The following is a 16,854-nucleotide window of genomic DNA, read 5'->3' on the forward strand; positions in this document are numbered from 1 at the left end:
AGGCGTAGAATTAGGAGGGATATGATTGAGGTGTATAAATGGAAGACGGGTATAAATAAAGGGAATGTAAATAGCGTGCTAAAAATTTCCAGCCAAGACAGAACTCGCAGCAATGGATTCAAGTTGGAAAATTCAGATTCAGGAAGGATATAGGAAAGTACTGGTTTGGTAATAGAGTTGTGGATGAGTGGAACAAACTCCCGAGTACAGTTATAGAGGCTAAATCATTATGTAGTTTTAAAACTAGGTTAGATAAACACATGAGTGGGTGCGGGTGGGGTGAGTTGGACATGACTAGCTTTTGCTACTAGGTCAGTTGCCGTGTTCCTTCACCCTTTAAAGGGCAGGACCTGACCTGATTAAGTTGGGGCATTAGCTTGAGCCGGTAGGAGACTTGGACCTGCCTCGCATGGGCCAGTAGGCCTTCTGCAGTGTTCCTTCTTTCTTATGTTCTTATGTATATGTTCATATCTGACATAGACAAGGAAGTAAGCCACAGCGCCGTGTCTTCCTTTTGCAGAAGACACCTGAATCTGCATGACAGTGTCCTCCATTGAAGACACAGCAAGACTCCAGGCGGACATCAACCAAATCTTTAAGCAGGCCCCAGAAAATAATATAAAGTTCAACGAAGAGAAATTTCGTTTACTCTGATACTGAAAACGTGAGGAAATTAAAATCATATCGGGGGTATAAAACAAATTCAAATCACATAATATAGCAAAAATCCAGTGTAAAGGACCTTTCAAAGACCACAACATTGTATCTATTGCATCTGCAAGAAAAATGATAGGATGGAAAATGAGAACCTTCAAAATTGGGATGCCACCGCACGACCCTCTTCAGATCACTTATTCTAAGCTGGAATATTGCTGCACACTAACAGCGCCTTTCAAGGCAGGTGAAATAGCTGACCTAGAAAATGTTCGGAGAACCTTCACGGCAAACGTAAGTACGATAAAACAGCTAAATTATCGGGAACGGTTGAAGTTCCCGGTAATCCTTCCCTGGAACGCAGGCGAGATATATACATAATTATATACACTTGTAAAATCCTAGAAGGATTAGTACCAAATCATCACACGAAAATCATTCCCTACGAATGCAGAAGACTCGGCAGGCGATGCAACATCCCCCCAATGAAAAGCAGGGGTGCCACTAGCATTATAAGAGACAACACAGTAAGTGTCAGGGGCCCAAGACTGTTCAATTGCCTCCCAGCATACACAAGCTGAATTACCAATAGACCCCTGGCTGCCTTTAAGAAGGTTCTGGGCAGGCACCTGAAGTAGTACCTGATCAGCCGGGCTGTGGTTCGTACGTCGCTTTACGTGCGGCCAACAGTAACAGACTGGTTGATCTGACCCGGATCCACCATGAGGTCTGGTCACAGACCGGGCAGCGGGGATGTTAACTTATCTAAAATATATTTAGTTGGATTAGGCTAAATTAAATTGTGCTTCTTATAATAAGGTTAGGTAAGTTTTATCATTTTTTTTCTGCTACAAAATTATTATTTTTTACATTAACATAAATTAAAAAATATATCTTTAAGCGTATAAGAGAAAATTTAGACAGGACTAAATTTTAAATGAGTTCTTGCTAATTGACCAAGTTTACCTATTCGGCACGACAAATATATATATATATATATATATATATATATATATATATATATATATATATATATATATATATATATATATATATATATATATATATTTGTCGTGCCGAATACATAAAAACTGGTCAGTTATAAAGAACTCATTTAAAATTGTCTTTTCTAAAAAAAATTCTTACATATTTAAAGATATTTTTTCCATTTATTTTAATACAAAAATTAATGATTTTGTACGAAAAGAACCTTAGGAAACTTACCTAACCTTATTATAACAAGCGCAATTTAATTTAGCCTAATCCAACTAAATATATTTTTAATAAGTTTACAATAATTTAATAATAAACAAACATTGCAATACATTCACCATCATTCACACTATCACTGTCTTGCCAGAGGCAAGGTTTACACTGTACATTTGATAGGTTCTCTAATTATTGTATAAATCAACTACAAGGTGCTATCAAAAAGCTCCAGGATTTGAATGTTTATACACTTCCTGGTTAAAATATGGTAGCAGCTTAGATGATGGTGCGCAGTACAGGACATCCTCTGAGAAATAGCTTGGCGAGTTTCAGTCCAGTCACTCTGCACAGGTTACAGAGGCATTTTTTTTGCCATGTTTTTGATCCGATTTTTTTTTATGTAGCAGAACTGGATCTTGGAAAATACAGAGTGTGTGAAATTCCGTTTGAAGGTCCGTAAAATGGCTAAGGACAAATATCAGTTAAGGATGATGAACACTTTGGTCATCCATCAACATCAAAAACAAACACCAGAGTATCCAGGACACTGCAAGCGCTAAGGGAATTTCTTATGGGTCATATCAAAGCATTTTGACAAAGTTTAAATATGAGGCAAGTGATTGTGAAATTTGAGTCTCGCTTCCTGACTAAAGACCACAAAGACCATTGCTTAGATGATTGTCACGACCTCAAAATACAAGTCAATGATGACCAAGATATTCTTTCAAAGGTTAGTACTGGTGAAAAAACTTGGATCTATGGCTATGGCGCAGAGACTAAGCAACAATCTTAGCAGTGGAAAAGTCCCAAATCATCGAAGCCCCCCCAACCCCCACCCCAAAAAAAAGACATTCCAAGAACATGCTTTTTTTTTTTTTTTTGTCAAAGTGGGAATTATTCATCATGAATTTGTTCCTGCAGGGCAGTTTACTAAAATATTTATACTGAGGCTTTGAAATGTTTGAAGACTGATATGGGAGGGAAACATCCAGTGGTATGGGCATCCAACAATGTATCTTTCATCATAACAATGTCCCTGCTCACGTTGCACTGTCTGTCCAGCGTTTTGTGGCCAAAAGCAATACAGTGGCCGTCCCCACCCTCCCTACTCGCCAAATTTACCCCACTGTAATTTCTATATCTTCCCAAAAATAAAAATGACACACAAGGGTGGCATTTTAACCATATGGAGGAGATTAAATCAGATTTGCAGGCAGCGCAAGACAGGAAAAACGTTCCAGAAATGTTTTGAGACGTTGCAGAGGCTCTAGGATCGCTTCTGAAGGAGAATACTTCAAGGTGATTAGGTAAGCCTATATTTTATTTTCATTGTAATCCTGGATTGTTTTGATAGCACCTTGTATGTGGATACTTTTATGTTATATTTAATCCTAGTAATAAAGAAATGTTTTCCTCTATATCAGAACTACACGTAATAGAGTTTAGAGGCCATTTCACTCTTCCTGCTGTCCATCTTGGCAGCATTAGTGACGTCTGCATCTGTGTAAGCTTCCTCTTCACCAGAGACTAAAGAAGATGTCTCACTGGGACATAGATCTTGGATGTGCACCTTGCCTCTGTGGAAACATAAATGTTAACATTGAAAACATAGAACAGTTCAGTCTTTTACAAAAGTGTCAATTAAAACCACAGTAGATCCCCAAATTATGATGTGAATGTTTTCCAAAGAACTAAATGCAATTTGATTGTTCATTATTTGGAAACTATTTTTTCATAAGGAATTCTGCAAAATAGATTAATATATACCATTGCTCTAATTTCAGTTCGATTTTTTTATTTTTTTTCCCAAAATTTTACAGTGCTGATCCTCTTGAATTATTATTGTTTACTTAATACATATCTATAAGTGGCAAAAATGAGACCAAACATGTTTATCGAGACCAAGAGGAGGTGACTGAGACCAAGAGGAGGTGACTGAGACCAAGAGGAGGTGACTGAGACCAAGAGGAGGTGACTGAGACCAAGAGGAGGTGACTGAGACCAAGAGGAGGTGACTGAGGCCAAGAGGTGAAGACTGAGGCCAAGAGGAGGTGACTGAGACCAAGAGGAGGTGACTGAGACCAAGAGGAGGTGACTGAGGCCAAGCCAAGAGGAGGTAAGTGAGGCCAAGATGAGGAAATGGCATTTATACTGATTATGACCCCTAAACAGTTTAAATATCTAGATTAGTATAATGTATTAGTATATTAAAAATTAAAATTATAATTTATATAATATATGTATTTAAAATTAATGTTTTTCATATTCCGTTTTTTTTTCTAGTCTTTTCAAATGTAAAATCTTAATTACTCTAACTACCAAATCATCTTCCAGAATTTGCCAAGAACTGTTTGAGCAATGAACTACCTTCTACCCTTAGGATTAGTTAACACTTAATAAATTATCGGTAAGTTTGTAGTAATGGGCAAATGAGACAACCTGAAGGGGGGATTTAAGACCTCCAATATTAACTCTATTTTATATGCCATATTTCATCTAGGCAAATATATGCCATTTTATATGTCATACTGTTTTATGTCATACTGGATTTCCTACAGAATTTTTTTTCTTTTGTCAACAGGATGGTGTCCACCTGTAAGAGGAAGACCGGAAGGGGACCCACATGGTGACTGCCTTGATAGCGCTGTAATCACAAAGAGATGCAGTGAAACAGTTCAAAATACCAGACAGGTTTGCATCAGCATTTCACTGGAAGGTTCGCATCCCCCCTCCCCCCCCCCAAAAAAAAAATGAAAGGAAAACAAGGCTCCTTCAAAATGAATAAATATCAGAAGTACTAAATGTAGCTTATCTAGGTGATATTGGAATGGTTTTCAGTGTCACTGGGTTGAAAATTTTTGTCGAAGATTTCCTGGACCACAATCAGTTATACCAGAGTTTACCAATAATCTTCCAGGCATAAACATTATTATCTTATTTGCATGTTAATATATATACAGTACCATTACTTATGGTTTCCATAAAGTTGGTAGTTTTTTAAGTTTTATGCGAACTATGACTCCAGTTGTCTCACCTGAAATAAGGCCTCAGATGGCTCCCACTAGGAGCAACTGAGACAAGTTTTTCATATTATTCTAGCAATAAAACTGTGTAACCTAAGAAAGCAGAATTAGATTAGTTTGTGCATCAATTATAACTAAGTATTATATTCTAAAATGAAAGTTTGAACAGAATAAATTGAACTTTTTATGTTACCATGTGAATAAATTAATATTTTCATTCTCATTCTCTGGATAATGTAGATAAATTACTGAAAATAAGATACCAGATATATATTAAGATATATATTAAGCAAGTTCCCTAAATTTACTTACAATAGATAAATGAACTGAAGATATAAACCCAAATGTGTTCCTTTAAAATTTGTGTATCCATATGCTCCTGCACTACTGTCTACAGAATGGATGTGGGATACACAGTGAATTAGCCGCTGTGGGGGCAAAAATCTAAAAAGAGTTATGCATTAAAGCAAATGAAATGATGAATCATTCATGTCTACATCTCGTATTGTTGCTACAATATGTAATGCGTACATGTGAATTTGATAGCCCTACAGGGTTTCAGGGAAGTTCCCTCAAGATCTTATGGGTATTTTGTTTCTTTTTCACTCCTTTTGGGATTAATAATAATTATTCATAACCCAAGGAATCTGGAAAATACCACGGGGTAAACTTTAACATACTCTCTGAATCATCACATCCTCTAGTAAAAAATTTAACGTGTTAATAGTTCTAGGGATCATAGTCCCTCCATCCAGTCTCAGACCAAGCCTCAAAAATTAGAAAGAAATTATTACAGGAATAACAAACGTTAAAAACCACAGATGTCAGGTAATAGTACTTTATAATGAATGTAGGTAGAAATGTGTTTGCATTAGTGGCATCTTACATGTTCTTGAGATATAAAGAGTAGCAGTCACGTCAGAGTGCCAAATATTTAATAGGCTTCTATTTAAAACTAGTATGACAGGAAGGCAATAGTGGGTGGTTGCTGATTAACAAAAAAACTCTGAAAAAATAACCAATACTGCACACATAGCAGACTCAAGATTAACTGAGTAATAACCCTCCAATGCCCTCCTTGGTCAATATCATCAGAAAACTAAATTCCGGCAATACGAATTCTGGAGGCGATAATTACAATGTCTGCCCTAAGATAGATGAATAGGAAAATTGCTAATCTGGAGGTAAATAGTACTGTGTCTTCACTACGAGTGATGGGCGGGATATTGAAATTCTTTACTAGTAGTGTTGAACTGAGCCAGGAGACGATAGTTATGAAGAAATTACACAAGTCAGTGAAGGCTGGGCAAGGATTTTTCTGTTCTGGAGGTGAGAAGTACAGTCCCTGTACTCTGAAGGATGAGTGAGAATGTTGCAGTTCTGAAGTTGTGAAGAACAGAGACTGAACTCTGAAGGAAGTGTGGGAATGTTATAATTTGTAGGTGGGGAATGTTGCAGTTTGAAGGCTCGGAATAGGTGTGTTTTGTTCATCAGAACAGTGTCTCAAGTTAGACAATAAGTGATGGTTAACTTGCCTTGGTAAAAAAGAGCCAGTAATAAAAATTCTCAATGCATTAAAAAATAGCCAAGTCACTTCAAAATAGAAATACTTAATTAACATGAAATATTAATAACTACACACACAAGTAACTCACCTGTATGCCCCCAAATGGGCATAATAAGTTGGCGTAGGAATGGAGACTGAACGAGTACAACGAGAGTACAAATAGCACATGGCATATGTAAGACTCTGAAGCACATTCATTGATAAGTCATTGTCATCCCACAGAACATGGTAGTGTGTGGGTCTGCTGGTTCCTTGTATTCCCTACAAAGTGAAAACAGACTGATTTAACTCAGCACTTGATCAAAATGGGTTAAGCTATTAGCTAAGCAGGTAATATTATTCTCCTATTTAGTATAGTTTACCCATTATAACATGTCAAAACTCATATATAATGTAAGGAATGATTACTGAATAGTACAAAAGGTATGAAATTCATGAATATCCCATGATCCGGCTCTTCTAACTTACAAATGAACCATTAGCAACTAGGAACTTATTTTCCCATTAAAACAATGGAATAAAGAATCGTCAGGTGTCACGTTTATAACTGAGACATCGTTCATGAGCATGAATGTTTGCTAGTAGTGTAACCTCTGTATATGGATAGCACTCACAATCACTTCTGTGAAAAGTGTTTAGAGAACGAATATAAAATTAATGTAATTTTTCCAATAAAAAATTATGTAAAGCGCAATAATGCATTTCAGATATCTCATAAGTCATCTAGATAATAAATAACATAATAAATAACAAAAAACAATAAGTATAATAAATACTGAGTAACATCACTAAATATTATTTCGAACTTATCCTTAGGGATAAGTTCGAAATAATATTATTTCGAACTTATTATTTCGAACTTATCCTTAGGGATAAGTTCAAAATAATATTTAGTACTGCAAACTTTTATTTTTCTGATGTTTTGATGAGGGAAGCACCGGACTTGCACACTTTGTGTGTTATTTATCGGAGAATAAAGCCACAGTGTAGGTTCAGTGTGGATTACATTATATAGTAAAAGTCAGATAATACAGACTAAATTGAATCTTGAACATTTCATCCTCTTCAAGAGGGGGGGGCACCTTGGCGAGGTGAAGAGGCTCTTGGTCTGAGGAATTAGACCTGTTGGTCTCCTTCCTCAGACCGAACCTAATTACCCCCCAATCCCTCCTACCCTATCCCATGCTCCCCATCGCCCTTTTTTCCTTTCCTCCTCCTCCCCCCCATCCCTCCCTTATTCCCTTCCTCTTTTTGGCCTTTGGGATTCTTCCCACAGGCCTACTGGTTCCTAGGTAGGGGGAAGGGTACTGGAATCATTCACATTCCGTTGAGGTTCTTGGCGGTGGTGTAGTTTGTCGTGGAATCTGGATCGCCTGGGGATATCCCGTTCTCTCTCAGGTCTTCCAGGGGGTGGCTTTGGGTGTCTTTCGGGCGACGGGTGTATCTCTGGAGGCTGCCTTTCGGATTCTGGGGGTGGTGGCCAAAGGAGGTATGCTTTGTGGCAGATATCCGGCTGCCCTCTCTTTTGTCCACAGAGGTAGCTCGGCAGATGTGAGGTTGCTATCCTGGATTGCTGGTTTACTGGCATGAAGGGTAGGGTATCGCACGGGTTCCATGCCGCATCTGCACTACTTGCGGTGTTGAGGTCCTCTTGGGTGCAGAGGGTGATTTCCGGCCCTTTCATTCCTCCTGGGAACTATTACTCCCTATTCCCCCTTTTTCTATTTTTTGTTTTCCTTTTCTTTTCTTCTTTCTTTTTTCTTAACAACAAAAAGAAAGAAGGAACCTAACCATGGAAGCCCTAGCCCATGAACCTGCTACCCCTAGGCCCCTTACTGATATCGCACCCCGTTCTGACCCTGCCTTATTTTTTGACCACTCTTTGGACACTTCTGATGCCCCTGTACCTCTTGCTGGTGCTGTTTCGTCACCAGCTTCAGGTACCAGGGTCTCGACTGACTCCTCTGATTTGTCTGACCTCCGCCCTCCTTTGACTATGCTTCCAGCCTCTTCCTCTACGGTGCAGCAATTTTCGAATCGCCAGCCCATCCCACGTCGAACCAACTCTGGTCCCACTTCCAAACTCCAATGACAATCTCCTGATGATGTTACTTAGTTACCTTCCCATTCTACTCGGAAAAAACCGACACGTCATGCACTCCCTTTCCACGCTCTATTTCGGACCACACAATGGACTAAATTCTTTACTTTACGACCGGCTTCTTCTATTGCCTATCTTTCCAACCATAGTATTGGCAAAGCGCTCCTATGCCATGTTGGTAGAGATATTTCATCTCATGCTCTCAAGAGTGGTACGTGCTTCGTCACTGTCCAGAAGGCTACCCAAGCTCATGATCTTTCTCTCCTTTCACATATCGATACTGTTCCTATCACTATTGAAGAAATCATTCTCCCAATTCTTGTAGTTGTATTGTCATTCTGCCCCATACCATAGTCCAACAGAATTTCCAGACATGTGGCAATGACAGTCTTGAACAGCTGGAACTTCAGGATCTCCCAATCCTCAAAGTAGACACTTATGTCCTTCCTGCCCATGGGCAGATACGATACCCTTGCGATGTGGCTCAATTAACTTTCGACAGCCGTGAACTCCCATCCTCTGTTTATGTCGCAGGACATCGGTTACAAGTTCGATAGGTGTTCCCTACACCGCAACAGTGTAGAAACTGCTGGCGATTTGGTCACCCAGCGAAATATTGAAGATCTATAGCCGAATGCCCAGTGTGTGATGCAGATGACTATTCTAATACATCTTACAGTCGACCTCCCTCTTGCCTTAATTGTCATGAGGCTCACCCTTCTTACTCTTACCATTACCAGATCAACTTAAATGAGCGTGAAATCCATTGCCTCAAGGAAGCAGGTCTCCCTTATGCTATGGCAGTTTCTCATCTCTGCCTCCAATGGAGACTACACCGTGTTTCTTATTCGCGTGCTTCAAAACGTCCTCCCACTTTTGGGGTTCCATCTTCTGCAGCCTCCTCTGTTGTTACCCCTCCCATAGTCACTCCTGTATCTAATTCTTTTGCTGTCTTGGGCTCAGACGTCCCTACTTCAACACCTCAGTCTGTTCTGACATCTTCGAGTTCTCATTCACTAGCCCCGGTATCGACAAGATATCATACGACACCTTCTACCAACCGCCCCTCTACTTCTCAGAAGTCCTCGTTCTGTGCCTCCCTTCCCTGTCCCCTCCCAAGTCTCTCCCTCTTCTGCTGCCTCCCAGGTTTCTTCTGTCCCCTTCCACACTTCTTCTCCAGTTCCCAATATGCTTTCGTCCCTCCCCCTACTTTAGTACAGTCCATTACTGTCCCAATCTTTACTCACCCTCCTCGTTCTATCTCCAATATTGTCTCCCATAAAACATCTTTGAATTCAGAAACACTTGACGCTATTTCAGAATATATTTCAGAGACTAAATCTTCAATGGACACTGATCCACCTCCTGTTCCTTCTCTTCTCTCTCCTCCATCTTCAAAACTCCATTCTTCGCAATGCTCCATTCCTTCACTGCTTGAACGTCTTCCAATACCACTGCACATAGACTTTTCTAACCCCTCTAGTCCGTAGGTGCCCTTCCCCATGGATTCCAGGTATTTTTCTCGTTGCCAATCATGGCATATTTACAGTGGAATATCTGTGTCCTCAGGGGTAATTGGGGTGAGCTTCAGATGTTGCTTTCCAGGTTTTCCCCTGTTGGTGTTTGCTTACAAGAACGAAAATTACTCAGCTGTTTTCCAACCTATCTCAGGCTATAATTTATTGCATTCTTCGGATCCTTTCTCAGATGGGACCTTTAATGAAAGTGCCCTTCTTCTATGTAATGATATTCCGTGCTGTCAACTATTTGTCAATACCTCGCTGCATTACACTGCAGCCCGTATCCACTTGAATAAGTGGTTTACAATATGTTCTTTATATCTCTCTCCTTCTCGGGCATTTTCTATCCCAGATTTTGCCTTTCTTGTTTCATCCTTACCACCACCACCTCTGTTACTTGGCGATTTTAATGCCCACCATTTCCTCTGGGGGGGTCTCACTGTGGCTCACGTGGCATCCAGTTAGAGGCTTTTCTCGCCTCTCACCCCCTCCATGTTTTAAATACAGGTACTCCCACCCATTTTGACCCTCGTACTCATACTCTCTCTTGCGCTGATCTATCGGTCTGCTCTTCCTCCACTGCACTAGACTTCACCTGGTCTGTTCTACCGGACTTGCATGACAGCGATCATTTTCCAATCATTCTTACTTCTCCTTCATATTCACCACCTTTTCGTAGCCCTCGCTGGCAATTTGATCGGGCAAATTGGGATCTTTACTCACAGCTCACTGCTTTTAGTGAGGTTCCTTCTTCATCCTCCATTGATGAGCTCCTACACCCTTCTTGCTTCTTGACGTCAATTTTAACCGCAGCTTCTCATTCTATACCCAAAACCTCAAGCAGGCATTCTCAGAAGTGCATGCCTTGGTGGTCTCCTGCTTGTGCTCGTGCAGTACGTCTGAAACGCGCTGCATGGGGCAGGTACTGGTACAATAGAATCGATGAGAGACTTTTTGATTTTAAGCAGAAATGTGCGGTCGCTCGCCATGTCATCCGTGACACTAAACGCACTTGCTGGTGAGATTGTTTCCACCATTACCTCTGCTTCCTCTATGAGTGCAGTCTGGAAAAAGGTGAGGAAATTGAGTGGTAAATACTCTCCGGACCCGGTTTCTCTTCTATGGGTCGCCGGTGTTGATATAAGAACATAAGAATGTAGGAACACTGCAGAAGGCCTACTGGCCCATACGAGGCAGGTCCTTATCAAAACTCTATAGCAAACCCTCTTGACGTTGCCATTGAAATTGGCACTCATCTGGTCCATATTTCCCGGGGGCTCCATCTATGTCCCTCGTTTCTTTCCTCAAAGTCTGCCAGAGAGTTAGTACCCTTGGATTTTTCTTCTCTCAGAGAAGAACAGTATAATGTGCCTTTTACACTTCGGGAACTGGAGGCAACACTCTCAGCTTGCCGATCATCGGCAGATGGGCCTGACGACATTAACCCTTAAACTGTCCAAGTGTAGATCTACGTTTTTTCAACATTTGAAAGTATGTAAAAAACGTAGATCTTCTTTTTGTTTTTTTACATTTGAAAATGTGTAAAAAAACTTTGATCTACGTTTTTTTTTTTTGTTATATTTGAAAATATTTAAGAAAACGTAGATCTACTTTTGGAGCACTACACATGTGAACCTAGATCTGTTTGGACAGTTTAAGGGTTAAATTCGGCTGTTACAACACTTACATCAGTCATCCCATGTAGTCCTCTTACATCTCTTCAATCTTATTTGGTCACAAGGAGTTCTTCCCCAGCTGTGGAAATCTGCCATTGTTCTCCCTTTCTGCAAGCCAGGTACTACGGGACATGAAGCCTCCCACTATCATCCCATTGCTCTTACTAGTGCAGTTTGCAAAGTGATGGAATGTCTGGTAAATCAACGTTTAATGTGGTATTTAGAGACACACAACAGTCTCTCCACTAGTCAATATGGCTTTCGTAAGGGCCGATCTACCATAGACCCCTTACTACGCTTGGATACGTATGTTCGTAATGCCTTTGCGAATAACCACTCGGTTATTGCCATATTTTTTGACCTTGAGAAGGCATATGACACAACTTGGAGGTATAATATTTTGGCCCAAGCCCACTCCTTAGGCCTCCGAGGCAATCTACCATCCTTCCTTAAGAACTTTTTAACTGACAGACATTTCCGTGTTCAAGTCACTAATGTGCTCTCCCCGGACTTTGTCCAAGCTGAAGGTGTCCCTCAGAGATGTGTTCTGAGCACAACACTTTTTCTTCTTGCTATAACTGATTTGGCCTCTGTTCTTCCATCCAATATTTGGTCATCACTCTATGTAGATGACTTCGCTATTGTTTGTGCAGGACCTGACTGTCACCTCATTACAGTTTCTCTCCAGCATGCGGTCGACCGTGTTTCCAATTGGGCCACCACGCATAGGTTTAAATTTTCCAGTACCAAAACTCACCAAATTACTTTCCCTAGACGCTCTGTCATCTCCGATCATCCTTTGTACCTCTGTGGCTCCTGTATCCCTGAACGTGATAAAGTCAGGTTTCTAGGCCTTCTCTTTGACCGTAGGTTATCCTCTCTGAAGGCAACTTGTCACAACCGGCTGAACCTTCTTAAAACCCTTGCTCATCTTTCATGGGGAGCTGATCGTCGAACTCTCCTTCGCCTACATTCAGCCCTCATTTTATCGAAACTCGATTGTGGTGACCAGATCTATTCAGCGGCCTCTCCTGCTACTCTTTCTCTAGCCTTAACCCTATTCATCACCAAGGATTACGTTTGTGCCTTGGTGCTCTTCGCTCTTTCCCTGTTGAGAGCCTCTATGTAGAAGCGAATGTTCCATCCTTGTCTGATCGCCGTGATGCCCATTGCCTTCGCTACTATGTACACTCTCACTTTCTCCGCAATCCTTCCATTTATAGAATGGTCACCGATATTAGTAGACATTCTTTATTTGTTCGCCGCCACTGTTTGCTCCATCCCTTGTTTCTTCACCTACATTCACTTTTGTCTTCCCTTCAGTTACCACCTTTATATGTTCATGTAGCATCTCACTTTTCCTTATCCCCCTGGGAAGTTCCAGCTGTTCGGGTCTGTTCTTTCTTACTCCCTTGCTCGAAAGCCCAACTGCCTATGGGGGCTTCTCGCTCTCTTTTTCTTGTCCACTTCCACTCTCATTCTCATGCCATCGCAGTGTACACAGATGGCTCAAAGTCTTCTGACAGCGTCGGATTCGAAGCAGTGTTTCCGGACAGCGTCGTGCGAGGGGATTTACCATCTTTGGCTAGCATTTTTACTACTGAATTGTATGCCATTCTTACAGCACTTATTCGTATCGCATCTATGCCTGTGTCATCATTTGTGGTTGTCTCAGACTCCCTTAGTGCTCTACAGGCTATAGGGAAATTTGATACACCTCACCTCCTAGTTCTCTGTATCCAGCTTTGGCTATGTCGCATCTCTACCAAGCATAAAGATATTGTTTTTTGTTGGGTCCCTGGTCATGTTGACGTACAGGGCAATGAATAGGCAGACACTGCTGCGTGGTCAGCAGTACATGACCTACCAATTTCATATAGAGGTGTTCCATTTCCGGACTATTTTGCTGTAATAACTACCCACCTTCACACCCGTTGGCAACAACGTTGATCAACTCTACTTGGTAACAAACTTCAGTCTATTAAACAGAGCATAGGTTACTGGCCGTCTTCTTGTCATCAGTGCCGAGGTTGGGAGACTACTCTCTCCCGCCTTCGCATTGGCCACACTCGTCTTACTCATGGGTACCTCATGGAGAGGCACCCTGTTCCTCTCTGTGAGAAGTGTCAAGTTCCAGTATCGATTATCCACATTCTGTTAGATTGCCCTCTCTATCAACGAGCACGCAGAATTTACCTCCAACGTCGTCTCCGCTCTACTACTCTCTCTTTACCTTCCCTTCTTGCTGATGGACCCTCCTTTAATCCTGACTCTCTCATTGACTTCTTGACAACGACTGATTTACTCCACAAACTCTGATGATGATACCTTTCGCACTTTCCTCAGCCCTTTCTACCTCAATCTCTTGCTGCCCTTTACCCTTTCACCATCCACTGCCCCGCTGTTCTCCGTAACCTGTTACTCATCCATCTCCCTTTTGCTACCTGATACCCTCGCTTCCTTCCTGCCCTGCAGCGCTGTATAGCCCTTGTGGTTTAGCGTTTCTTTTTTATTATAATAATAATGAATATTTCATTCCTCTTAATCAACTGACTACAAGACATGGACAAATGTTTAATAAACCAGATTTAGCAAGTTGTAGTGGTGACACGACCGGATATGCAAAGAATAAACTAATACAAACTTTCTCTCTCTCTCTCTCTCACTCTCTCTCTCTCTCTCTCTCTCTCTCTCTCTCTCTCTCTCTCTCTCTCTCTCTCTCTCTCTCTCTCTCTCTCTCTCTCTCTCTTATCCCTCTCCCCTTCTCTCTCCCTCCCCCTCTTTTTTTCCTCTCTATTTACACAATGGTTTTACTTGGTTTGGTTAAGAGTTCCTACCTTTATTTACATGCAAAGAGTTGTTACTTACCTCAGCTCATTTAAAAGCCTTTTCTCCTTTCTTCCTCACCCCATCTCCCTCCCTTTCTGTTCCTCCCCTTTCTCTACCTCTCCCTTGCCTCCTCGTTCCCTTCTCCCTTCCTTCCACCTTCTCTCTTCCTCTCTTCTTCGTTCTCTCTGTTAATACAAATATTGTAAAAGCCTGCTTGCCTGGAGTGACGGTGGAGGGTATGTTGTGAGTTGGAGGAGGGGAGGGAGGTGGGTGGAGTGAGTTGGAGGGAGGGGTGGATGAAAGTGAAGGGGTGGAAGGAAGGCAGGTATATTATAAATGTACCAGGTATGGGCAACAGAGACAGACTGTATGATTACCAGATTTGGAAGACTTGTGACGACAAAAATGTAAATATTAAGTCTAATTCTTTAACAAATTGGCTGGCTAACTGGTTGGCTGGCTGTTTAACTGACTGACTGGCTAACTAATTAACTGGCTGGCTGTCTAGCTGGCTGGGTAACTGGCTAATTGACTAACTGAATAACTGGCTGGCTGGCTTGATGCTTGCCTGCTTGCTTGTTCTTCCTTGCTCTATCTGTCATGTCTGCACTTCTTGTAAACAATTATTTTGTTTCTGGCAACATAATTTCCAATTGAAAACAAGAGGCTTGACCGAATGACCGGACTGGACAGCCAATCAATATAGTGAATTTGATCAGCTTCATGACTATTTTAATTAGACATCTGATTAAACGTACATGTTGAGCCCTTGTCTGGCAACATTTCTTGTATTCTTTATCCATTTTGTGATATTTTTACTGTATTATGATGTCTCTTTCAATTTATGCTATGTCTTCTGTACCAATTGATTTAAGAATTGTTATGACTCGCCAAAAAATGTGTCTATGCAACTTTAAATATATTATTGCAAAGATTGCTAATCTACTTAGTTAAGAACAATAAGAAAATAAGATAGAAGAAACACTGCAAGCGGAGCAGGTCCACGTCCTCCCCCGGTTTAGTCCACTGATCCCCCCCAGGATTAGCCCAATGACCCACCCAGTCTGGTCACCTCCACTCAAGGATGGAGCACTGCACCAGACCCAGCAGCAGAAGCTAGTCAGGTCCAACTCACAGCCACCCACACCCACTCATTTATATATCTATCCTATTTTTAAAACTACACAACGTTTTAGCCTGAATAACTGTACTCGGGAGTTTGTTCCACTCATCCACGACTCTATTACCAAACCAGTGCTTTCCTACATCCTTCCTGAATCTGAATTTTTCTAACTTGAAACCATTGCTGCGAGTCCTGTCTTGACTGGAAATTTTCAGCACGCTATTTACATCCCTTTTATTTATTCCTGTTTTCCATTTATACACCTCGATCATATCCCCCCTAATTCTACGCCTTTCGAGAGAGTGCAGATTCAGGGCCCTCAGTCTATCCTGATATGGAAGATTTCTGATACATGGGATCATCTTTGTCATCCTCCTCTGTACGTTTTCCAGAGCATTTATATCCATTCTGTAATACGGTGATCAGAACTGAGCAGCATAGTTTAAATGAGGCCTAACTAAGGATATATAGAGCTGAAGAACAACCTGAGGACTTCTATTATTTATACTTCTAGATATGAAGCCAAGAATTCTGTTAGCTTTACTGCGAACACTAATGCACTGTTGTCTTGGTTTTAGATTACTGCTAACCAGAACTCCTAAATCCTTTTCGCAATCAGTAGTATTAAGACCTACATTATTTAGTTTATATGTGGCATAGTTATTTAACTGTCCAACATTTAGAAATTTGCATTTGTCAATATTAAACTGCATCTGCCACTTCTCCGACCATTGCATCAGTCTATTCAAATCATCCTGGAGTGCTCTAGTGTCCTCATTAGAATGAACTCGACGGCCTATTTTGGTGTCATCAGCAAATTTGTTTATGTCGCTATTTATTCCCTCATCTACGTCGCTATTTATTCCCTCATCTATGTAAATTGTGAACAACAACGGGCCCAACACTGACTCATGAGGAACACCGCTTGTGACGTGCCCCAATTCTGATTTCTCCCCATTTATGCAAACTGTCTGTTGCCTATTTGTCAGCCATGCCTCCACCCACGAAAAATTTTTTCCTCCTATTCCGTGTGCCTTAAGTTTCCTCAATAGCCTCTGATGTGGAACTCTATCGAAAGCCTTACTGAAGTCCATATACACAATATCATATTCATTACCATGATCTACCTCCTCAAACACCTTAGTGAAAAAA

General features: G+C 41.0%; 1 protein-coding gene across 1 annotated transcript in view; it reads right to left on the reverse strand.

The window, feature by feature from the left end:
* Positions 1 to 6,537: 6,537 nt before the first annotated feature.
* Positions 6,538 to 16,854, reverse strand: part of LOC128700094 (protein argonaute-2) — a 163,840-nt gene continuing 153,523 nt past the window's right edge. The window contains exon 10 of the mRNA XM_070086882.1: positions 6,538 to 6,714. Coding sequence (XP_069942983.1) covers positions 6,538 to 6,714 — 177 coding nt within the window. The remainder of the gene's footprint in view (positions 6,715 to 16,854) is intronic.

This window comes from Cherax quadricarinatus, chromosome 20 (assembly GCF_038502225.1).
Source record: "Cherax quadricarinatus isolate ZL_2023a chromosome 20, ASM3850222v1, whole genome shotgun sequence".
Classification (NCBI taxonomy): Eukaryota; Metazoa; Arthropoda; class Malacostraca; order Decapoda; family Parastacidae; genus Cherax; species Cherax quadricarinatus.